At 41.4% G+C, this 25,658-nt stretch overlaps 2 protein-coding genes across 5 annotated transcripts in view; one reads left to right on the top strand and one right to left on the bottom strand.

The window, feature by feature from the left end:
- The window catches only part of LOC140482249 (coiled-coil domain-containing protein 148-like), a 91,951-nt gene extending 81,003 nt beyond the window's left edge, over positions 1-10,948 (top strand). For 2 of the 4 annotated variants that reach the window (XM_072579394.1, XM_072579395.1), the window contains exons 13-16: positions 1,164-1,296; positions 2,735-2,875; positions 7,508-7,665; positions 8,386-10,948. In XM_072579394.1, the coding sequence (XP_072435495.1) occupies positions 1,164-1,296; positions 2,735-2,875; positions 7,508-7,654 (421 nt within the window). In that variant the 3' untranslated portion in view covers positions 7,655-7,665; positions 8,386-10,948. Of the gene's footprint in view, positions 1-1,163; positions 1,297-2,734; positions 2,876-7,507; positions 7,666-8,385 lie in introns of those variants that run through there. The other 2 variants (XM_072579396.1, XM_072579397.1) reach the window with 2 other exon arrangements.
- A 27-nt stretch (positions 10,949-10,975) lies between these two features.
- The window catches only part of LOC140482251 (uridine phosphorylase 2-like), a 35,541-nt gene continuing 20,858 nt past the window's right edge, over positions 10,976-25,658 (bottom strand). The window contains 4 exon segments of the mRNA XM_072579398.1: positions 10,976-16,642; positions 16,645-16,725; positions 23,467-23,613; positions 24,861-25,070. Coding sequence (XP_072435499.1) covers positions 16,590-16,642; positions 16,645-16,725; positions 23,467-23,613; positions 24,861-25,070 — 491 coding nt within the window. The 3' untranslated portion in view covers positions 10,976-16,589.

Here is a 25,658-nt window from a genome sequence, read left to right as displayed (position 1 = left end):
GGGGCAACTTTTCCACGCAGATGGTGTTGCATGTGTGGAATCAGCTGCCAAAGGAGGTGGTGGAGGCTGGTACAATTACAACATTAAAAGGCAACTGGATGGGTATATTAATAAGAAGCATTTGGAGGGATATGGGCCCAGTGCTGGCAAATGGGATTAGATTAATTTAGGTTATCTGACAGACATCGAAAGGTCTGTTTCCATGCTGGACATCTCTATGACTGTATGACTGTCTATGGCCCCTCATGATTTTATATATCACAATCATGTCCTCCCTCAGATTCCTTTGCTCTAAGTCTATCCGAACCCAGTCCATTCAATCTGTCTTCGTAACTAAAACTCTCCAGTCTAGGCAGCATCCTGTTATATCTCCTCTGCAATCTCTCCAGTGCAATCATATTCCTCTTATAATGCCTATAATCCAGAACTGCACACAATCCTCTAGCTGTGATCTAATCAATATTTTATACAGTTCCAGCATAAGCTCCCTAAACTTAAACTCTGTCCCTTAATTGATAAAGGCAGCTATCTCATATGCCTTCTTAGCCACTTTATCAGCCTGGCCTACTACCTTAAGAGACCTGTAGCTCTGCACACCAGTGCTCCTCTGATCCCTAATGCTCCCAAAGGTCTGACTGTTTGTTATGTATTCCCTTGATTTGTTTGTCATGCCCAAGTACATCAACTCACACATTTATTGAATTCCATTTGCATTGATCAGCCAGTCTGACCAGACCATCTGTATCCTTCTGATACTCTCCTCACTACTTATCACCTAACCAATTTTTGTATCATCATTAAAATTATTGATCAACTGTCCTACCTTCAAGTCTAAATCATTTATGTATTTGGAATAAGATTATTGGACTATTGAGATTTACAACTTTAATGTAACCAAAACCATTATGATGAATTTAAGTCATATAATAGAAAATTATTCTTCAAAACTATTTCTCCTTTGAATACGAACACACACAGAGGGGAACTAGAGGGAAGAGGGTTAATTACTGACAAAGGAAGCCCACGTACCAATCTCTATTTCCTGGATAGGAGTGTAATAGCTGTTTGAAAGTTTGACATCTGTTTCATTGAGTGGCATTTTAATTGACTCATCTTTATTGGATTTATTAGCATGAGATTGTAAAAGTATTGATTATATATAGTATTGTTAATGATAGTGTGAAGCACCGACAGGAATTGTTACAGAAACGTCGTCAAGAAAGAAAAGCACTAATTTTGCAGCAAATGCAAGAGGAAGAAGAAAGGCAAAAAGTACTCGATGCTTACTGGCAGAAGGTACTGATTTAGTTTTTTAAATAAAATTCTTGACCTCACCATAAAGCCTAGACTCTTAAATTTTAAACTCTTATCTTATATAAATGCATTGTACTGATGCAAATGCAGCAACTAGTCAACTATGATGCTGGTGTTGAGATGCATATGATAACAACAAACCAATGCCTCACACATATTAAGATCCCTACTTTGATTTACTTTTCTTTCAACTAGATTTTGTAACTAATATGATTATGACAATCAATTGAAAATCTGATATCTCTTTGTTACAACCATGATGATTCACTGTCCTACCATCTTAACTCTAATGCCTAGCCTTCGACCTTTGCTGCTTGGTTTGCAAGATACATTTGTCAATGTGGTCAGATAGGTATTGGGTCAAATTTACTGTTGAGGTGAGATACTTTGGGATATCCCATATGACCAAATGATGCTGGGATACGTTTCCATGAACATCAATATTTCTGTTATTTCATCCATAGTTGTTCTCATCTGAGTCAAGGTAATTAATTTTGCCAGGAAAATCAATTTATTTTGACACCAGTGCCAACTGATGCCACTTCCCTTCATTAGACAAGGAAAGGAAAGGGACTGGCCTATAGTAGTGACCTTATAAGGTAGATAAAACCAGATGACAGGACACAGTACAAAATAATTATATTGAATAGCTCCATGTTGATTTTAAGTTGCCAAAAAAGTAGTAATGTCATCATTATGGGGTTGGAATAGTCATCATCCCGTTAATAAAGACAGACTGTCTGTTGCCATTTCTATGGGGACCTGCCTTTTTAGCAACTAAAAATTGCTTATTTCAGGTGGTAATCCCCAATTAATATGCACATTTTTGACATTTATAGGAATCATCTTTCATTTCCAAATTTATGTAAACAATGGACCTAACATCTGATAGGCATCTAGCTGAGTACATGATTTTCAGCCACTAAAGCTCATGGCGCCGTGCACGATCTTGAACCTTTTAGCCCCCTTTTTTCAAAATTCGCTCACAGGTTGTGGGTATTGCTGGCTGAGCTAGCTAGACTGGTTGCCCATCCTTAATTGCCTTTGAGAATGTGGTATTGAGCTGCCCTCTTGAGCCATTATAGCTTGTGGTGTAGGTACACCTACAGTGCCTTTAGGAAGGGAGTTCCAGGATTTTGGCCCAATTACATCAGCTAAACAGAGTGTTGCACAAACTTTTTTCTGGACCCTTCTACTATTAGTACATTTGGTCTGCAGATATTACATTATTTTAGAAAGTGCTTTGAGTATTTGAATAGTATTTAATAAGGTAAATAGTTTAAACTTTAAGAGATAAAGTATATTTGCAACAAAGACAATATTTACTTAATTTAATAGCATTTTCTAAACATTATACTTTATCTAGAAAGGAATTATAATGGCCACCTAATTCAGATTGATGCATTAATTGTGTTCACAGTTTTCTGTCACTGCTCAGTTTGATCCTGTCAGGATGATGGGTGACACAGAAGCATCGAAAGCCCGAACTGGAACTGGGACACAAGAAGAATTCTTGCTCCAAAAACCTTTATTTCATTTGTGCACATACACAGATAAACAGGTACATCACAACAGCATTTCCATAATATAAAACACAGTTTATCTCTGGTATATATTGTACATATAAATATAGATATTTTCTAATCAGCCTGCTCAGAGGTATTACAACACAGCTCTGGAGTGGGTGGGACTTGAACCTAAGTCTCCTGACCCAAAGGTAGATACTCTACCAAAGCACCACAAAAATTAAAGTTATATAACTGGGTATGTTCTCAAAATATTTATAGTATTTCCTTTAGCTATTCTGTCAGCTTTTAACTGTTTAAATTACAACTTTCCATATATAGAACATAAAAACATAGATATTTGATAAAATATCGATACCAAGCCAAACTAAGCCTTCTTCAGCCATTCCTGATGAAGGTCTTATGCCCAAAACATTGACTCTTCTGCTCCTCTGAAGCTGCCTGATCTGTGCTCTTCCAGCACCACACTTTTCGACTCTCCAGCATCTGCAGTCTTCACTTTCTCCTAAGTCAAAGAAGTAAAGGTGACCAAAGGATGGTCTTTCAGGAAGAGATGTTGGTGGAAAAATAGAGGACTTGAAACAGGGAATAGTATGTAAGAGATGGTCTTGTAGCACAGTAGGTAACATCCCTGCCTATAAGCCAGAAGCTCTAAGTTTGGGTCCTACTCAAAGGCGAGAAGATGCATTCATGATGTGGCTATCTAGGTTGGTTATCAACCTATAAATCCTTCCAACATGCCAATGGCAGGCTATAAGAGTAGGGCAGTCTCCTGGTCAGCCATGCTTGATGTGGAGTGGCTTCCCTCTGCCAGAATCTCTGGTGACAGGAATAAAATCTCTGGTAGCAGGAATAAAACTTGCTATTGTAACAGACAAAACCATGTACTTTGTCTGCCTCGGTTCACACTGTGCATGGGAAAAGAGGAGTTATTGTGTAGAAGAGGCCATTTATGCACTGGAATCACAGAATTGCTATAGCACACAAGGATGCCATTTAACCTGTCAAGTATATGCTGTCTTTTCCAAAGAAGCAATTCACCAAGTGTCACTTTTCTGCCCTCTCCTTCAGCTCTGCACATTCTTCCTTTCTAAATTATAACCCAACTCCTTCTTGGAAGCCACAGTTAAACCTGTTTCCATTGTGCTCTCAAACAGTGCACTCCAGACTGCATTAAAAGATTTTCCATCATGTCACTGTTGTTTCTTTTGACAATTAGAGTCATACAGAATGGAATCAGACCCTTCAGTCCAACTCGTCTATGCCAACCAGATATTCTAAACTAATCTAGAACCATTTGCCAGCATTTGGCCCATATCCTGCTAAACCCTTCCTATTCATATACCCATCCAATTGCCTTTTACATATTGTAATTTTACCAGCCTCCATCACTACTTCTAGCATTTCATTCCATACATGCACCATCCTCTCCACGGAAAAAGTTGCCCCTGAGGTCTCTTTTAAATCTTTTAAACCTATGCTGTCTAGTTTTGGACTCTCCAACCCTGGGAAAAGACATTGGCTATTCACTCTATCCATGCTTTTCTTGATTTTATAAATCTCTATAAGGCCACCCCTCAGCCTCTGACGCGCTAGGTAAAATAGCCCCAGACTGTTCAGTCTCTCCCTATAGCTCAAACCCTCCAACCCTGGCAACATCCTTAAATCTTTTCTGAAGTTTCACATCGTCCTTCCAATAGCAGGGAGAACAGAATTGCACAAAGTATTCCAAAAGTGGCATGACCAATTACCTGAAATCCATGCTGATTCTGTTCCCAGTCCTTCCACTGGTACAAACTGTGTTTCCTAATCCAAGTCCCTCATAATTTTAAACATGTCTATAAAATCTCCTCTTAACTTTCTCTTCTCAAAGGAGAACAGTCCTGACTTCTCCAGTTTGTCTCCATAACTGAAGTTCCTCACTCTGGATATGTCCTTGTGAATCATTTCTGCACTCTCTCAATGCAATCACATTTTTCTGACTGGAGGCATACACTAATTGAGTCCAAACCAATATTCTTGACAAATTTAACATAACCTCAATACCCCTATTTATAATGTTAGGGCATCTAAGTGCAACAGCAAAAGTAAAAAGAAGAGGGGATAACAAGATGGCAGAGTCAGAGGAATGAAGGTTCAGGTGTGAGGGATTGACTTGGTACCTGGAGGCTATTATTTCTGATGCCACAAATGGTTTTAAAAGGGCTTGTCTAGTGCAGTGGTAGTATCCCTGGGTTGAAGTCCAACCTCCTTCAGAGTTTGTATGAATATCTCGAAACAGGCTGCTTAAGAAAGTATCTAAGAGGTTTTAAGTTAGAACAATGCAAGTGGACATGGTGGAATTGGTATGAGACCAGATATTCTCGCAAGAATTTTGGCTGAGCAGATGTTTGTAGAGGATGGGAAATTGGCTGGGTGCATTGGGAGTTGTTAAGACATACACAAGGGTCCCACAGCAATGTTAACATAGGATGAAGGTAGATGATGTTATGGACGTTAAACTAGACAATCTTTCTGGTGCAGAGGGTTAAAATCTCATCCGGATATGCAATGGTTGAGTTAATAAATGGAGAGGGAGAGCTGGGCTTCTTGGAACTATGAATATAGAATGATGAAAAGTAGAAGTGGACCAACTATTATCTTAGAATGCCAGAACTACAGGTTTAAAGAAACTGAAAGAGCCACAATCAATTAAGAGTGAAACTAAGTGAAATAGTCCTAATGGGTTGAACAGCATTGCCCCAATTTTCCACTTTGGGTTGGAATCGCATTTTCCAACCCAGATCAGACAAACATTTGTCCTCATGTCCATGGAAGAGTTTTTTATGGGGGTGAACCTCCAGGCCAGAAATCTTCCCAACTCAGCCCAGGAATCTGCGGAGGCAGCTGTGGAGGGGGTTGCTGCTGAAACCACACCTCTCTTGTGTCAGGAGCTGCAGTATTTAGTGGCTTATGGTCCAAAGCAACTTTGACAGTATTGAGAGAACGAATGTAAGATTTGTAGAGGGATGGGGGTAATAGGATGGCAGATAGGTGAGGTGATAAGGTGCCAATTGAGTGAGGGTATACTGGTAGCAGGTAGAAGTTGGTTGAGGGGAAGAGTGCCGTATAAGTGAGTGATGGTAAGAGAAGTGGGTAGTGTAGCCAGTAACTGGGGCTTAGGTTAAATTGGAGAATGTCAGGTGAGGCAAACTAGTTCATAGAATCCCTAAGGTGTGGAAACAGGCACTTCAGCCCAACAAGTCCACACTGACCCTCTGAAAAGAAACCCAGACCCATTCCCCTACCCTATATTTACCTCTTGATTAATGCACCTAACCTACTCATCCCTGAACCCTATGTGTAATTTAGCATGGCCAATTCACCTAACCTGCCCAATTTTGGATTGTGGGAGGAAACCCACACAGACACTGGAAGAATGTCCGTGTGGTGTTTGCACAGTCACCTGAGGCTAGAATCGAATCTGGATCCCTGATGTTGTGAGGCAATAGTGCTAACCACTGAGCCACCATGTATCTACTCGTTGAACTACTAGTTGAAAGTAGTTGAGTCAGTTGTTAAGGTAGAGTGGGTAGGGTAGGAAGTCTGATTAGGTCAGCTGGGCAATGAGTTGGGAGTTGCTGGTTGAAGGGGAAACGAGTAGCATCCAAGGAAAGATTTGGGTTTGGGCTAACATTTGGGAGGTGGGAGTCAGGGGAGGGTGTGTAGAGTCCATGAGAGGGTGGAGTCAGGTTAGGGGGAGAAGTGGGATTTAGGTCAGACCCATGGAGGTTGGTGTTCAGACTGATGGGGGAAGATGGGGATTGTGTCCTAAATATTGGATCAGTGGGTGGGCAGAGGTGTATGAGCGCATGTGTCGAGTGGAATGCATTTGAGGGTTGGGACAGTGTGAATTGAGGTTCAGTTTTATGGTTAGCGAGGAGGTTTAAATCTCCCTAATTTTGCCTGGCTAATGATTTCAGGAAGTGAATTGGGATCAACCAACTCTGATATGGAGACTTTAACAGAGGGTTTCAGATGCTAGGTGATTGACCATTTGGAAGTTCAGAATTCCTAGGCAATACCCTCAATCAGCTGTGTTAGGACTTTCTATACCCAAAACTCTCCAATTCAGTTTGTTCTTCAGTAACAACTATCTTCCTTTCAGGAATCTAGGCCCATATTTTTGAATGAAACATCATTATAATGAAGTAACAAAAATGTAAGACTTGTGCATTAAAAATTGTCCATTCTATAAATGGAGTTTTTTCCTATCCAAATGGCATTCTTGGGGGTTAAGGATAGGAATTAGGAGGTAAGTGCATTAGTTACATAACTGTCGCGTGATATTTCTACAAATATTTTTTAGAAGCTAATGATTTCTAGCATTATGTAGAGTCCCACATTATTACTGCATTTAGTTTTGCTGGATTAATTTGTATCTCTTCCTATTGGTATATTGTCCCATTAAACATTATGTACCACTGATTCCTACCTGAACAGCCATTCTTTGAAACACTAGGTACCTGCATCAGTACAAGCACCTGACAATTCCAGGCCCTCTCCCTGATGTCAAACATACTCGAGATCTCATCCCATGGATTTTTGACTCAGTATTTTCTCAGTAAACTTCTAACTTTCATGTTTATCTTTGAAAATCAAAACTAAACTCTACTTTTTCTGAGTAGGTGGTGGCTGATCCTCGTGTTCGAATTGAACAAGCACTACGAGAAGCAGGACTTCACAATACCTTTTATGCACGGGAGGTTTTATCAAAGATTCCTCCAACAAGGCCACCAAGGAGAGATATGGAGTCTACTCTTTTTAAAGACTGAATTTATTTGAGGTAAAATGGTTCACAGTTTATCTGTTACATTGTTTTCTTTCCATGTAAACTGTATTTGCTGGCTCACTCAAACAATCTATTTACATTAACTTAAATGATGAACAATGGAATGGGATAGAGAAAATTGCAATGGAAAATCAGTTTTAAACCAAGGTTATAATGTATCAGGTAATACAAAGCTGATTATTTTCAAGCTTGCCAGCCTTATTCAAGTATTTGAAAATGCAACAACAGAAATTAATTAAAATGCAACTTAAAAGAATTTGATAGACCATCAATTAAAAACTTCATGGCAAAGCATCTTGAATGAAGGGAAATGTGGCTACATGGATAAAGGCTTGTCACTGGATTAATATCCATACCAGCAGAATGAGGCCTTAAGTTGCTCATGCAAGGGCCTAAATTGGCAGCTGGGGAGAAAGGTTGTACTTTGGTCTTGCCACCACAGACTTAATCAGGTTTGCAAGTAGAAAGATGTTGGGATTCCCATCCTCCACCCTCCTGCCTAGTTAAATAACCCCCATAACTAAACTCACAAGGTGCTGCTCTGTAATTTCCTGTCTCTTGTTTTGTGCCGAGCTGTGAGGAGAGTGCAGTGAGACTTCAGAGCGATCTGCTTAAGTTGACTGAATGGGCAAATACATGACAGATGTAAAAGAGATGTAGAAAGGGATCTGGGTGTCCTTGTGCAATAATAAATGAAATATCTTTCTTTCACAGAGATTGGCAATCGGACATGTACCATTCTCTCAACATCATGGCACGTCTCTGACTCACTTAGAGTTCTCCACTTCAGTATTAAATTTTGTAATGCATTGACACTTTATATTGTACGGTTGCTGCTGGACGCATGTGTACAGTGACAAACACCCATCTCGTGCATCAGAACAGGGTGCATCTCAGGACACTTAGCTTGCTATTTAGAGTTTATTCACATTGTAACTCCTTGGATGTTCACAACTTCTCTTCCTTCCTTTGCCTTGCACTTTGCTCCCTCATTCAAAGCTTACAGGCTCACAATATGTCTGTCTTCTAGTGAAGACACAAAGCCAGGCAGCCAGTCATGTTTGTCGACAATAAAAAGCTAAGGCAGTGGACATGTACTGTACCACACTGCTATTTCAATGTCATACCTGCAGTATGTGCCAGCAGCCTACACAACAAACACACAGTGTGCTTCAACCAAATGCCCATATCTCAAAGCCTAAGATATGTCCTCCTCCAAGTCAACGGGTACTGCCTCCAGTTAGTGGATACTGGTACAGTAAGTCAAAGGCTGATATCATCCAATATCAATCCAAGGGTTTGGATACAGTCAGTGTTTGGGATGATCAGAGTGAGGATGTTCATATCACTACAGTCCTGGGAGTGAGCGTCAGTCACTCATGTAGTGGTAAGTCATTCAGGGGTCTAGCCATTCATCAGTCAGAGCAGTCTTTCCATGTCGGTAAGGGCATTGGCCATGGTTTCTGCAGGGTATTTTAACTTCTTTAACTTTTAGTGATCAGAAGCCAGCACTGAGGTGGGAATGCGTGAGAAGTCATTTTGTGAAGACCGAATGTAGCATGCTGGACTGAAACTCAACATCTTGGGGTGCAAGACAACAAAGCAATGGACATTGTGGGGAGAAGGGTGTCATCGATGATCATTGCCACCTTACTTGTGGAGACAGTGTGTTTTGTATACCACCGAATGCCTGTGGCTTAGGGAGTAAAGTGTGAAGGTAACCAGATAAATAAGAGTTGGTTGGGAAAATAAGGAAGATCAAAGCTGATAAAGCTGACAGGGAGGGCAAATCAAAAAGTAGCATGAATGTTTAGGAGATCACCGAGATTAAGAGGCTAAGCTTGTGACTTACTCTGTGAGAAACAAAAAACAGAAATTGCTGGAAAAGATAAGTGGGTCTAGGAGCACCTGTGGAGAGAAATCAGAGTTAACATTTCGGGTTCAGTGACCCTTCCTCAGAACTGATGGCAACTGAATCTGCGATAGATGCTGCCAGCCAGACCTGCTGAGCTTTTCCAGCAATTTCTGTTTTTGTTTCTGATTTCCAGCATCCACTGTTCTTTCATTTTTTACTTAATCCTTGAGGTTTACCTGTGTTACGTTCCATCCACATTCAAATTGCAAATATGCATTGAAGTGGAAAATAACTGCCACCACACTCAAAGTGCGTGGAGTGCATGGAGTTCTCCTCAGAACGAGCTCTACTTGTAAACAATGTGAGGCCCTTAAAGGGATGATAATATTAAACAGAGGCTAATAGAGTACAAGTTAAAAACTTATGTTGCCATACAATTTTGTATATGGACCAACAATTCTGCATTCATCAAGTGTGTCAGCTAAAAATCCTGGGCACCAAAAATCTTGTCCATTTCATTTGACATGACAAATCATTCCTGATAATGGCTGTGAAGCAAAGTAATGTCAGGTTAGCTGTAAAGATTCACCTTCATTGTAAAGTTCACAATCAAATTCCAAGATGACATGGCAGGAGTTGTTCGTTTTACATCTTGGCCTCCTTCTGCACCAAAAACCGCGGCACAATTCAGACTTGTCAAAAAATACAGAATGCAGCCTAGAGTTATAGTCAGGTCTGATATGACTCTCATTCAGAATTGTCAACAAATCTAGGTGGCAACTTGCCATCTGTCAACCATCTCCGTGGCAACTGTGGATGGCAATTCCTGATTTCCAGCAATTGACCTGGTGTGCAGCTGAGCTTTAAATATGGCACCAGTGATGGACATCTCAGTAAGTCCTGGCGGTGGCAAGTACTTCCTATGTTGCTAAGTGCAGTATAGTGCATGAGTGCACTATGAAGGCATAGAGTACACATAATGTGGTGAGCAACAGAGAATTACATGAGTTAATTCACAAGGGTTCATGGAACTCAACCCTCTGGCACATGAAATATTTTGGTAAAATTCAGCCACCTGTTTCTCTCCCAGAAGTTGCCAGACCTTCTGAGTGTTTGCAGCATTTTGTATATTTATTTCAGATTTCTAGCAACTGGAGAATTTTGCCTCTGGATAACATTTTTCACCTTGTTTGTAAATGTTTGATTCCCATTTAAATGGGGATTTTGAAATTAAAGAGTTATGAAAACTGAATGTTTGTTTCAATTTTTAATGTTTTAATAGAATTATTAGATTATGTATGATATGAAAGATTTCATGAACTGTTAAAATGCTGACTCACATAGATACTTTATATGCAATTCTGCATTAAAAAAACTCTCAAAGAAATGGCCACAAAGTCAAAGATATTTTATTTACATGAATTAAAAAAAACAAGTAAATATATTTACATGTAATTAAAAATATCATTTAAAAATGATTTCTGTTGGTCTTTAGCAGTAAGTATGGAAATATGCCATCCTCATTAAGTGCATTTAAATTGTCAAATGTGACCTGTGACATTTAAAAATTGGATTTTGCCTTTAATGCATCATAAATAAATTGAGATTAGCAAGGATAATGGATGTAATTGATAAGCTTGTCTCAAGTATCAAGACTATTTTCTTAAGTTCCTACATTTAAACAACAATATTTTAGATTCATTTATATTAAACTATAACTACTATTGCAACTTTTTTGCATATTATTGTTAATGTAAATTGCAGTGTACAAATCAATCCAATAAATTTACTTAATTTTCTCAGCAGCAAAACTCATACTCTTATTTGCTTGATATATAAGTTGATTTCCCCTTTTCAGTTCTGAAATATTATACACAAATTAATGGTCAGCCTCAATTTTTATCCCAGCAAAGCACTCATGCACACAGAGATGACTGCACATAACATGGCAAATGATGAACGAAAATTAGCCCTCTAGTAAAAAGAATGAAATACTGAAGCTGCTTTCAAGTTAAACGTATCAACATTTGCTGACTCATCAAAAAAATTGCTACAGCGAGGGGTTTCAGTGCCCATGAAAACCTCTGTGAGAATGGAAAAGGCAGGAATCTGCCCTGAAGAAGATGCTCAAGACTAGTATACCATCTGAACAGGGACCAATCACTGAGCTTCAGAAGCATGAATCAGAACCAGTCCTCAAATGGTCAGAACTGTTACATTGTTACCAAAAGTACAATGAGTCATAGACTCATAGAGATGTACAGCATGGAAACTGACCCTTCGGTCCAACCTGTCCATGTCGAACAGTTATCCCAACCCAATCTAGTCCCACCTACTAGCACCCAGCCCATGGCCCTCAAAACAAACTTCCTATTCATATACCCATCCAAATGCCTTTTAAGTGTTCCAATTATACCAGTCTGCACCACTTCCTCTGGCAGCTCATTCCATACATGTACCACCCTCTGTGTGAAAAAGTTGTTCCTTAGGTCTCTTTTATATCTTTCCCCTCTCACCCTAAAACTATGCCCTCTAGTTCTGGACTCCCCCATCCCAGAGAAAAGACTTTGTCTATTTACCCTATCCATGCCCCTCATGATTTTGTGAAACTCTATAAGGTCACCCCTCCGCCTCCGACGCTCCAGGGAAAACAGCCCCAGCCTGCTCAGCCCCTCCATATAGTTCAAATCCTGGCAACATCCTTGTAAATCTTTTCTAAATCCTTTCAAGTTTCACAACATCTTTCCAATAGGAAGGAGACCAGAATTGCATGCAATATTCCAATAGCAGTCTTACCAATAGCTGCAACATGACCTCCCAACTCCTATACTCAATACTCTGACCAATAAAGGAAAACATACCAAATGCCTTCTTCACTATCCTATCTACCTGTGACTCCACTTTCAAAGAGCTATGAACCTGCACTCCAAGGTCTCTTTGCTCAGCAACATTCCCTAGGACCTTACCTTAAGTGTATAAGTCCTGCTCAGGTTTGCTTTCCCAAAATGCAGCACCTGAATTAAATTCCATCTGCCACTTCTCAGCCCATTGGCCCATCTAATAAAGATCTGGTTGTAATCTGAGGTAATTTTCTTCACTATCCGCACCACCTGCAATTTTGGTGTCATCTGCAAACTTACTAATTATAGAACATAGAACAATACAGCGCAGAACAGGCCCTTTGGCCCTCGATGTTGCGCCGACCTGTGGACCATTCTCAGCTCGTCCCCCTACACTAACCCATCATCATCCATGTGCTTATCCAAGGATTGTTTAAATCTCCTTAATGTGGTGGAGTTGACGACATTGGCAGAAGAGCATTCCACGTCCTTACCACTCTGAATAAAGAACCTGCCACTGACATCTGTCTTAAATTTATCACCCTTCAATTTGTAGTTATGCCCCCTCATGCAAGCTGACGTCATCATCCTAGGAAAAAGACTTTCACTGTCTACCCTATCTAATCCTCTGATTATCTTGTCTGTCTCTATCAAATCCCCTCTTATCTGCCTTCTTTCCATTGAGAACAGGCCCAATTCTCTCAGTCTTTCCTCCTAAGACCTTCCTTCCAGACCAGGCAACATCCTGGTAAATCTCCTCTGCACCTTTTCTATTGCTTCCATATCCTTCCCGAAATATGGCGACCAGAACTGTACACAATATTCCAAGTGTGGCTGCACCAGCGTTTTGTATAGTTGCAGCATGATATTGTAGCTTTGGAACTCAATCCCTCTACGAATAAAACCTAACACACCATATGCCTTCTTAACAGCACTATCAGTCTGGGTGGCAACTTTCAGGAATCTATGTACATGGACTCCAAGATCCCTCTGCACATCCACACTACCAAGAATCTGTCCATTGACCCAGTATTCTGCCTTCCTGTTATTCTTCCCAAAGTGCATCCCCTCACATTTAGCTGCATTGAACTCCATTTGCCACCTCTCAGCCCAATTCTGCAGTTTATCCAATCTCCCTGCAACATGTAACATTCTTCCAAACTGTCCACTACTCCATCGACTTTAGTGTCATCTGCAAATTTACTAATCCATTCACCATTGCTTGCATCGAAGTCATTTGTAAAGATGACAAACAGCAGTGGTCCCAAAACAGGTCTTTGTGGCACACAACTAGTAACTGGACTCCAGGCTGAATATTTTCCATCAAACACCACTCGCTGCCTTCTTTCAGAAAGCCAGTTTCTAATCCAAGCTGCTAAATCACCCTCAATTTCATGCCTCTGCATTTTCTCCAACAGCCAACCAAGTGGAACCTTATCAAAGGCTTTACTGAAGTCCATGTATACCACGTCAACTGCCCTGCACTCATCTACACACTTGGTCAAAAAACTTAATGAGGTTTGTGAGACATGACCTACTCTTGGCAAAACCATGTTGACTATCTGAAATCAAATTATTGCTTGCTAGATGATTATAAATCTTATCTCTTATAATCCTTTCCAAAACCTTTCCACAACAGAAGTAAGGCTTACTGGTCTATAATTACCTAGGTCTACTGCCCTTCTTGAACAAGGGCACAACATTTGCAATCCTCCAGTCCCCTGGTACTAAACCGGTAGACTCAAATATCAAAGCTAAAGGCTCTGCTATCTCCTCCCTGGCTTCCCAGAGAATCCTCTGATAAATTCCATCCGGCCCAGGGGACTTGTCTACTTTCACTCCTTCTAGAATTGATAACACCTGTTTGTAACTAACCTCAATCCTTTCCAGTCTAACTATACTTCTTATGCTCACATCGTAATCATTTATATAAATGATGAAAAGAAATGGACCCAGCACCGATCCTTGTGGCACTCTACTGGTCACAGGCAGCCAGTCTGAAAAACAACCCTCCACCACTACCCTCTGTCTTCTACCTTTGAGCCAGTTCTGTATCCAAATTGCTAGTTCTCCCTGTATTCAGTGAGTATAACCTTGCTAACCAGTCTCCCATGTGGAACGCCTTACTGAAGTCCATACAGATCACGTCTACCACTCTGCCCTCATCAATTCTCTTTGTTACTTCTTCAAAAAACTTAATCAAGTTTGCAAGACATGATTTCCCACGCATAAAGCCATGTTGATTATCCCTAATCAGTCCCTGCCTTTCCAAATACATGTACATCCTGTCCCTCAGGGTTCCCTCCAACAACTTGCCCACCACCAACATCAGGCTCACTGGTCTATAGTTCCCTGGCTCATCCTTACCATCCAAGACATCCAGCACTTCCTCCTCTGTAATACGGACATTTTTCAAAATGTCACCATCTATTTCTCTACATTCTATATCTTCCATGTCCTTTTCCACAGTAAATACTGATGCAAAATACTTGTTTAGTATCTCCCCATCTCCTGTGGCTCCACACAAAGGCCGCCTTGCTGATCTTTGAGGGGCCCTATTCTCTCCCTAGTTACCCTTTTGTCCTTAATGTATTTGTAAAAACCCTTTGGATTTCCCTTAACTGTATTTGACAAAGCTATCTCATGTCCCTTTTTTGCCTTGATTTCTCTCTTAAGTATACTCCTATGTTTTTATATTCTTCTAAGGATTCACTCGATCTATCCTGTCTATACCTGACATATGCTTCATTCTTTTTCTTAACCAAACCCTCAATTTCTTTAGTCACCTAGCATTTGCTATACCTGCCAGCCTTCCCTTTCACTCTAACAGGAATATACTTTCTCTGGATTCTCGTTATCTCATTTCTGAAGGCTCCCAATTTTCCAGCCACCCCTTCACCTGCGAACATCTGCCCCCAATCAGCTTTGAAAGTTCTTGCCTAATACCATAAAAATTGGCCTTTCTCCAATTTAGAACTTCAACGCTTAGATCTGGTCTATCCTTTTCCATCACATGCTGTATGCATTTTAGTTTATTTGTTATGGAGTGATGTTCTTGAATGCAGAACAGCCGAATTTAATCAAGAGGTGGTTCCTTATGATAATTCCATTGCTAAAGTGATTCAATGAATTCATTGAACTCCCTACATCAAATGCTTAAAACAATTAATTTGATAGTTTTAAAATACTTCAATTGCACTTAAAGGAAATTTTAAAATAGTTAATTCATTCAGTGAACTACTTGAAGTGAATATGAAATAAGTTTGCTATTGACATGAAACTAAATGGAATAAGAGTTCTGAGGAGGATGCAAAGAATCCTCGAGAGTAGTAAGGTTAAATGAGTGGGCAAGAAAATGATAGATGGCATATAATGTGGAAAAACATGAAGTTATCCCAATTCAGTTGGAAAAACAGAAATGCAAAATGGGTGGCAGATTGGAAAGTGTAATATCCAAAGGGACCTGGGTGTCCTTGTTCTTAAGTCACTGAAAGCCAACATGCAAGTTCAGCTAGCAATGAAGAAGGCAAATGGTATGTTCGCCTTTCTTGCAATAGGATTTGAATATAGAAGGAAAGAAGTCTTGCTGCAATTGTAAATTATATAGAGCCTTGCAAGGCCACATCTGGAGTATTGTGTACAAGTTTTGGTTTCCTTATCTCAGGAAGGATTTACAACAAATGCATTGAATTCGTTGGCCTATGAAGAGTGATTAAGGAAACTAATCTTATATTCTCAAGAGCTTAGAAGAATGAGAAGTGATCTCAGTGAAGCATAAAAAAATTCTTGCAGTACTGTACAGGGTAGATGCAAGAAGCATGTTCTCATGATCCAGCTGAATGGCAGAACAAGTTTGAGGGACTGACTGGCCCACTTTTAGTCCTAATTCCTATATACTGAGATTGTTTCATTCGCAGATAGCAACAGCCAACACCAGTGATTCACATTTTATACATAGACCCAATTTTTAGAAGGATTTTTGGAGACTTCCAATGTTGTCCTCTGTGATATTTTTATTAAATTATTTTTAAAATTATTCCACATTGTCTGTGGAAAATAATTCAGATTTTAACCTGACATCCACTTTAAATCTTTCATTTATCTCTTTAGATTAATGTGACAAGGTTAATACAAGCCATGAGTTCTATTCTTCTTTAAAATTACATTCTAAGACATTCCTCATGTTTTGCACAAAATATTTCAATTATATTTTACATTTTCAATTATATAGCGTAGGTTTTTTTTATGAACATCAACACCAGTTTCTGTGGACGTTTTGGTACTCCAGCAGAACTTCATGAGGAGCTGTGATTTGATCACCATCAAATCGATTTAATAAAGTCACACAGACGACAGCAGCTGAGAGAAAAAAAATTAATAATTGTTTTACGGTTTGATTGTTTTGCATTGTAAATGAAATATTTATATAATTCTCAAGTTTTGCTCTTTTTAAGTCAATATTATTAAACTATCCAAATTTAAAGTGCACATAAAGTTTATGCAAGGGTATGCATAATAGATTTCACTTGGAAGAGCTTTTCATTCTAAAGGTGGTGGGTGAACAAGGTCCAATCAAATATGGACGGAATACTTGAACAATCCAGTAGGCAGAAAGGACATTGTATGATTAGGCATATGGGAGGTCCAGAAAGATGAATTGTATCTATTTCAGTGCAAGGAACTTGACTAGTAAGGCGGTTGAATTTAGAGCATTGGTGCAGTCACTGAGACATCGTTGAAGGAAGGGCAGGCCAGACAGTTCAACATTCCAGGATAGAGAAGTTTCAGGCAGATTAGGGAGAGACGTAAGAGAGATAGGGCATTACATTTTTAAAAAAGGAAATCATCAATGCAGTAATGAGGGAGGATATCCTAGAGGGTCTTCAAGTGAAACCATCTTGGTAGAGCTTAGAAATAAAGAAGAAGCAATTACTTTGCTGGGATTTTATTACAGGTCTGCCAATAGTAAGAGGTAGAGAGAGGAGCAGTATGTAGGCATATCACAAAGATGTTATAGGGGATTTTAAGTTTGGTAATATTAACTGGAGTTGCCTTAATATGAAATGATTAGACAAGGTAGAATTTTTAAAGTGTATCCATGAGAGTTTTTTTTGTGCCAGTGTGCAGATAGTACTATTAGAGATGGGGAAGTGCTAGATCTAATCCTAGGGAATGAACCAGTCAAGTAGTTGAAGTTTCAGTGGGCAACCATTTTGAGGGTATCATTAGACAGGACCTGGCAAACATGGACTTGGAGGAGCTAGTTGCAGATAAGTCCATATTTGGAAAGTGGAAGTCTTGTAATGGTAATATAATGAGAATTCAGGGCACGTGTGAACCTACCAAGATTGAAGGGCAAGGGCAGCAAGTCCAAGGAACCCTTGACGGTAAGGGATGTTGTGGGTTTGATAAAGAAACAAAAGGAAGTATATGTCAAGTACAGCACATTAAAAGCAAGGGAGGCCCTTCAAAAGTATAGAGTGTAGAGAGTTGCTTAAAAAGAAATTGGGAGGAGCCACAGATAGGAAATCCCAAGGTATTTTGTAAGTACATTAAGAGTCAGAGATTACCAGGGAAAGAATAGGGTCAATTAAAGACCAAAGGGGCAAACCTGTGCATGAAGCCAGAGGACATGGGTGAGGTCTTAAATGAAGATTTTTCATCTACATTTGCAGAGGAGAAAGACACAAGGAGAACATTGGGATGGGGAGGTTCTAGAACATGTTAAGACTAATAAGGAGGAGGTCATAGATACTTTGGTGGATGTAAAAGTGCATAAATCTCTAGGGCCTGATGAGATGTTTCCCAGAATGCTATGAGAGGCAAGGAAGGAAATTGATAGGGCCCTGGTAGAGATCTTTGATGCTTCATTGACCATAGATGAAGTGCCACATGACTTAAGGATAGCTAATGTGGCTCCTTTGTGCAAAAAGTGGATTCATTTGATTGGGAAGAACAGGACAATTGGTATAGGACTGAGTGCAGCTGACAACAGGTTTTGTCATTGTCTGGGCATGACTCAGGAATACAAAGGCTGTGCTTGATCTTAGTGGCTTTCACTGGAAAATTGATAGTTATTAGCCTCAGCCAAGAAAGGTCGAGTAACCTGAGGAGTGTTGTGGGAAGTTTCAAATAAAATATCCATAGGGAGCAGCCTTCTCTCTGCCTGGTCATTGCCATTTATGAGTTGTTTTAGTACTCTGAGTTAAGTGTGTTTTGCCAGACTTTCAGTTCTTTTAATTACTGCTGTGCTAGGCAGACTATGTCAAGCCAGATGTTTGCAGGCAATGTTGCACAGATATGATATTACCTGACCATACAATATACAGAGAGCTCTACTCCTCTTGTCAGTATAAGCACTTTTTAGGAGATTTGCCATAACTTCAATTATGCTACAAAAATATTGGAACTATATAGGAAAACTGTCAAAAATCATTTTCTAGAGAAACTTTAATATTGCAAATAAAACTGCATGGAAAGACCTCATTTTAAGAGGTCCTTAGTCTGTGGGACTTCTCTTACTCCTATTTCAAAAGGATGTACAAAAAATACAAAAAGGTGCACCCAATTTTACGAATTTTGTTATTTTGCATGAAACCTGGTACCTTAGACTGGAGAATGAAGTAAGTTCAAGCTGCTTGAAGCATAGTTGTAAATTTCATAGAGTGACGTATTCCTGCTACCTGTAACTGAAAAATTGGTTTGTGCCTACCAGTTTATAAACTGGCTATCTGACAGTAGCATTATGTTGAGAGCAGCTTTAATTGATTCACTGTGGAATTTCTGTCCTATCTGGGAGGAAGTCCTGTCTTGGAGAGCTGCCAGTCAGCTGCTCTGTAGTTCTCACAGCACCAGATTCAAACAGTGGCCACTGCTGGGACTATAGCCAGTTCCCAAGAAAGAAAAGCAATGTAACTCAAACTCCAGTAAGTGCAGTGTTTTTGATATGCCTGGCTGGGAGGTCCTGGCACGGAGTTGCCCATGGAAAGGGGAAAGGTGGCTGGGAGGCCAGGTTAGAGAGGCCAGCTAAGGAGGGTTAAAGGAGGGAGTCTGCTCTTGGAGGGGATGCTAATAGTGACTGGGATACCTGATGGTAAATTGCACAGTGAAAATTGCTGGATTAGTGGTGCTGGAAAAGCACAGCAGTTCAGGCAGCACCCAAGTAGCTTCGAAATCGACGTTTCGGGCAAAAGCCCTTCATCAGGAATAAAGGCAGTGAGCCTGAAGCGTGGAGAGATAAGCTAGAGGAGGATGGGGGTGGGGGTGGGGGTGGGGAGAAAGTAGCATAGAGTACAATGGGTGAGTGGGGGAGGGGATGAAGATGATAGGTCAAGGAGGAGAGGGTGGAGTGGATAGGTGGAAAAGGAGATAGGCAGGTAGGACAAGTCCGGACAAGTCATGGGGACAGTTACTGAGCTGGAAGTTTAGAACTAGGGTGAGGTGGGGGAAGGGGAAATGAGGAAACTGTTGAAGTCCACATTGATGCGCTGGGGTTGAAGTGTTCCGAGGCGGAAGATGAAGCGTTCTTCCTCCAGGCGTCTGGTGGTGAGGGAGCAGCGGTGAAGGAGTACCCTTCCACCGACACTCTCATTCGTTTGGCCGAACTGGTCCTCACCCTTAACAATTTCTCCTTTGAATCCTCTCACTTCCTCCAGACCAAAGGGGCCATGGGCACACGTATGGCCCCAGCTATGCCTGTCTCTTTGTTGGCTATGTAGAGCAGTTGATCTTCCGTAATTACACCAGCACCACTCCCCACCTCTTCCTCCGCTACATTGATGACTGCAATAGCGCCACCTCGTGCTCCCGTGAGGAGGTTGAGCAATTCATCAACTTCACCAACACATTCCACCCTGACCTTAAATTTACCTGGACCATCTCTGACACCTCCCTCCCCTTCCTGGACCTCTCCATCTCCATTAATGATGACCAACTTGACACTGACATTTTTTACAAACCCACCAACTCCCACAGCTACCTGGATTACACCTCTTCCCACCCTACCTCTTGCAAAAATGCCATCCCGTATTCCCAATTCCTCCGCCTCCGCCGGATCTGCTCCCAGGAGGACCAGTTCCATCACAGAACACACCAGATGGCCTCCTTCTTTAGAGAGCGCAATTTCCCTTCCCACGTGGTTAAAGATGCCCTCCAACGCATCTCGTCTACATCCTGCACCTCCGCCCTCAGACCCCACCCCTCCAACCGTAACAAGGACAGAACGCCCCTGGTACTCACCTTCCACCCTACCAACCTTCGCATAAACCAAATCATCCGCCGACATTTCCGCCACCTCCAAACAGACCCCACTACCAGGGATATATTTCCCTCCCCACCCCTTTCCTCCTTCCGCAAAGACTGTTCCCTCCGCGACTACCTGGTCAGGTCCACGCCCCCACACAACCCACCCTCCAATCCTGGCACTTTCCCCTGCCACCGCAGGAACTGTAAAACCTGTGCCCACACCTCCTCCCTCACCTCTATCCAAGGCCCTAAAGAAGCCTTCCACATCCATCAAAGTTTTACTTGCACATCCACTAATATCATTTATTGTATCCGTTGCTCCCGATGCGGTCTCCTCTACATTGGGGAGACTGGGCGCATCCTAGCAGACCGCTTTAGGGAACATCTCCGGGACACCCGCACCAATCAACCACACCGCCCCGTAGCCCAACATTTCAACTCCCCCTCCCACTCTGCCGAGGACATGGAGGTCCTGGGCCTCCTTCACCGCCGCTCCCTCACCACCAGACGCCTCGAGGAAGAACGCCTCATCTTCCGCCTTGGAACACTTCAACCCCAGGGCATCAATGTGGACTTCAACAGTTTCCTCATTTCCCCTTCCCCCACCTCACCCTAGTTCTAAACTTCCAGCTCAGTAATTGTCCCCATGACTTGTCCGGACTTGTCCTACCTGCTATCTCCTTTTCCACCTATCCACTCCACCCTCTCCTCCTTGACCTATCACCTTCATCCCCTCCCCCACTCACCCATTGTACTCTATGCTACTTTCTCCCCACCCCCACCCTCCTCTAGCTTATCTCTCCACGCTTCAGGCTCACTGCCTTTATTCCTGATGAAGGGCTTTTGCCTGAAACGTCGATTTTGAAGCTACTTGGGTGCTGCCTGAACTGCTGTGCTCTTCCAGCACAACTAATCCAGAATCTGGTTTCCAGCATCTGCAGTCATTGTTTTTACCTCGTGAAAATTGCTGGGCTATTCACCTTACTCCACCTTATTTTGTCACTCAAATAATAGTCCAGGCAAACTGAGGCCCTTAACTGGGTGACATCGTGGCACAGTGGTTAGCAGTGCTTCTTCACATGCCAAGGACCCGGGTTTGATTCTAGCCTTTGGTGACTGTATGTATGGAGTTTGCACATTCTCTCCATGTCAGTGTGGGTTTTTGCTGGGTGCTCTGGTTTTCTCCCACAGTTCAAAGACGTGCAGGCCAGATGGATTGCCCTTGTAAATGTTGGTTGGGGTCCGAGTCAGATCCTCTTCAGAGGATCAGTGCAGACTTGATGGGCCAAATGGCCCTTTTCTGCACTGTTAGGATTTTGTGATTCTATGATTTTAAGTGATCACTAATTGGTGAGTTAAGGGCCTAAGTGACGGTGGGCTGCCTGACACCTTCCCACATGTCATAATATGGGAACAGGAGAAAGTGAGGACTGCAGATGCTGGAGATCAGAGCTTAAAAATGTGTTGCTGGAAAAGTGCAGCAGGTCAGGCAGCATCAAAGGAACAGGAGAATCAACGTTTCAGGCATAAGCCCTTCTTCAGTAATATGGGAACAGGTTGGTGTAGGTGGAAAGTGTGGTGCTGGAAAAGCACAGCAGATTAGACAGCATCCAAGGAGCAGGAGAATTGATGTTTCAGGCATAAGCCTTTGGGCATAAGCTTCATGGGCAGCACGGTGGCACAGTGGTTAGCACTGCTGCCTCACAGCGCCGGAGACCTGGGTTCAATTCCCGCCTCAGGCAACTGACTGTGTGGAATTTGCACGTTCTCCCCGTGTCTGCGTGGGTTTCCTCCGGGTGCTCCGGTTTCCTCCCACAGTCCAAAGATGTGCAGGTCAGGTGAATTGACCATGCTAAATTGCCCGTAGTGTTAGGTAAGGGGTAGATGTAGATGTAGGGGTATGGGTGGGTTACGCTTCGGCGGGGCGCTGTGGACTTGTTGGGCCGAAGGGCCTGTTTCCACACTGTAAGTAATCTAATCTAATCTTCCTGATGAAGGGCTTACGTCCAAAACGTCAATTCTCCTACTCCCCAGATGCTGCCTGACCTGCTGTGCTTTTCCAGCACCACATTCTAGACTCTGATCTCCAGCATGTGCAGTCCTCACTTTTTTCTGGTGTAGATGGAAATGCTACAAGCCATAAAACTGAAGCTTAGTAGGAAGCAAATGCACAGCCAACACTTAGAGTCCTCTAGTTCCCTGCACCTGTCGCATCCAAGCTGTCCTGTGGCACAATCTGTGATCTGCCTCTTAATATCTATGCTTAGAAGGATAGCAGTAATATTTTTCAGCTACAATCTGAAAATAAACGTTTCTGTGGTATTAGTTTGTCAACAGATCTAACATAATTTTTTTAAGCAGTCGTATAACTGAGGTTTCTTTCTGAAGGATGGTCACTGGATCCAAAACATCATCTCTGCTTTCTCTCCACAGATGCTGCCAGATCTGCTGAGTTTTCCAGCAGTTTTTCTTTTTGTTAAGGTTTCTTTCTACCTCTTATCAAAGGATACGTTTCATTTTTATTTGCTGGTATATGGAACCAAATTTATTTTGACCATAGATTGATAAACACAGTAATAGTTGACATGGACAAGTTGTGTAATAAATTTGAGAAATTGTAGAAGAAAACAAAATCACACTTTGTCCTTAAAATTAGTCAATTTAATGCTTTTGTTTACTCACATTTTGTGGATAGATATGCAATGGAGAAGAAGAACTAAATGTATAATAGAAATTATTAAAAACCTATTAGGCTTAGGAACTTAAGTAACCAGGAACAGATTCTTACATTTCCATAAATTCTGGTTAAACATGTGTCTATTATCCTCTGGTTATAACTTTGGAAGCAATGCTTACCTTTTAGCTCACAGCTGTGGCACATAGCAGCAAAGACAGTGGACTCCATTTCAATGTTTCTGACACCAGCTTTATATGCCTTTCTCAAATACTCCAATTTTTCATCATTTGAAAATGAGCATAAAGCACCATCCAAATGTCCTTGCCCTACAACAAAGAAAAGGTATGATTTTGTCAAGTGTTTGCAATTAATTTGTGAAAATTGAATCAGTAAAGAATTATTTTAAAATTCAAGTGAATTAATTCTGTTGTCTATGGGATGAAGACTTAGTTTATATATTCCCGAGTTCTGAGGAAGGGTCACTGGACCCGAAATGTTAACTTTGATTTAGATATGATGCTGAGCTGGGCTGAGGAGTGGCAGATGGAGTTCAACCCTGCCAAGTGTGAGGTTGTCCATTTTGGAAGAGCAAATAAGAATGCAGAATACAGGGTGAATGGTAGGGTTCTTAGTCAGGTGGAGGAACAGAGGGATCTTGGGGTCTATGTACATAGATCTTTGAAAGTTGCCACTCAGGTGGATAGAGTTTGTAAGAAGGCCTATGGAGTATTATCGTTCATTAGCAGAGGGATTGAATTCAAGAGTCGTGAAGTGATGTTGCAGCTGTACAGGACTTTGGTTAGGCCACATTTGGAGTACTGTGTGCAGTTCTGGTCGCCTCACTTTAGGAAAGATGTGGAAGCTTTGGAGAGGGTGCAGAGAAGATTTACCAGGATGTTGCCTGGAATGGAGAATAGGTCGTACGAGGATAGGTTGAGAGTTCTCGGCCTTTTCTCGTTGGAACGGCGAAGGATGAGGGGTGACTTGATAGAGGTTTATAAGATGATCAGAGGAATAGATAGAGTAGACAGTCAGAAACTTTTCCCCCGGGTACAACAGAGTGTTACAAGGGGACATAAATTTAAGGTGAAGGGTGGAAGGTATAGGGGAGATGTCAGGGGTGGGTTCTTTACCTAGAGAGTGGTGGGGGCATGGAATGCGCTGCCCGTGGGAGTGGTAGAGTCAGAATCATTGGCGACCTTTAAGCGGCATTTGGATAGGTACATGGATGGGTGCTTAATCTAGGATAGAAGTTCGGCACAACATCGTGGGCCGAAGGGCCTGTTCTGTGCTGTATTGTTCTATGTTCTATGTTCTATGTTCTATGTTCTATGTTCTATTTACAGCCACTGCCAGACCTGCTGAGTTTTTCCGTCAACTTTTGTTTTTGTTTCTGATTTACAGCATCTACAGTTCTTTTGGTTTTTATGGATTACCTCTCTGTTAGCCCCAGAAATAATAGACTACATTGCTAAGAGAGGGTTAAAATGTAATATCATCTTTTTGTATCAAGGTTTTTGCTTGTTTCATATCGGATTGATAAGTTTATCCTGTGTGTTTTTTTTAAAATTACCTTCATAGAAATCATAGGTGCACATAGTGTTTCCAATGATAACAGGATAATCATCAACCTCACTGCCACAGTTCAATAATTCTTGTGCTCGATCCTTGTCCAATTCAGTGCTTCGCGTAATTATTTTTCCCAGAACCACTTGTTCAAACTTAGGCTGAAAGAATGAATCTACTGCTGTACCTATAATGACCACAGTTCCAGGATCCAACCCTGAAGAACAAGCACAGTTTGATAATAAAATGTCGACATTTAATACCGTTTAAATGACAATGTAAGAGAGGATTACTGTGTTGCATCATGTCATATATTATCACTTTCTCAGATTAAATTTTCCAGACGAAGCTCATAGAATTAGGAGGCGCATATTTAAGACAGATGAGATTTTTTTTCTCTCAGGGGTTGTGAATTTTTAAAATTCTTTTCATTCACTTGTGGGATGGTGGGCATCCCTGGTAGGCCAGCATTTTTATTGCCCATCCCTGTTTGCCCTTGAGAAGATGGTGGTGAGTTGCCATCTTGAACTGCTACAGTCTGCTGCACTCTGCCATTAGGGAGAGAATTCCAGGATTTTGACCCAGCAACAGCGAAGGAACAGCAATATATTTACAAGTCAGGATGGTGAGTGGCTTGGAGAGGAACTTGAAGGTGGTGGTGTTCCCATATATCTGCTGCTCTTGTCCTTCTAGGTGGAAGTGTTTGTGGGTTTGGAAGTGTTTGCTGCTGAGGATCTTTGGTGAATTTCTGTAGTGCATCTTGTAGATAGTACACTCTGCTGTTACTGAGCATCAGTGGTGAAGT

Source organism: Chiloscyllium punctatum, chromosome 10 (assembly GCF_047496795.1).
Source record: "Chiloscyllium punctatum isolate Juve2018m chromosome 10, sChiPun1.3, whole genome shotgun sequence".
Taxonomy (NCBI): domain Eukaryota; kingdom Metazoa; phylum Chordata; class Chondrichthyes; order Orectolobiformes; family Hemiscylliidae; genus Chiloscyllium; species Chiloscyllium punctatum.
Note: the sequence above shows the minus strand (reverse complement) of the source record. Positions and strands in the feature narration are given on the sequence as shown.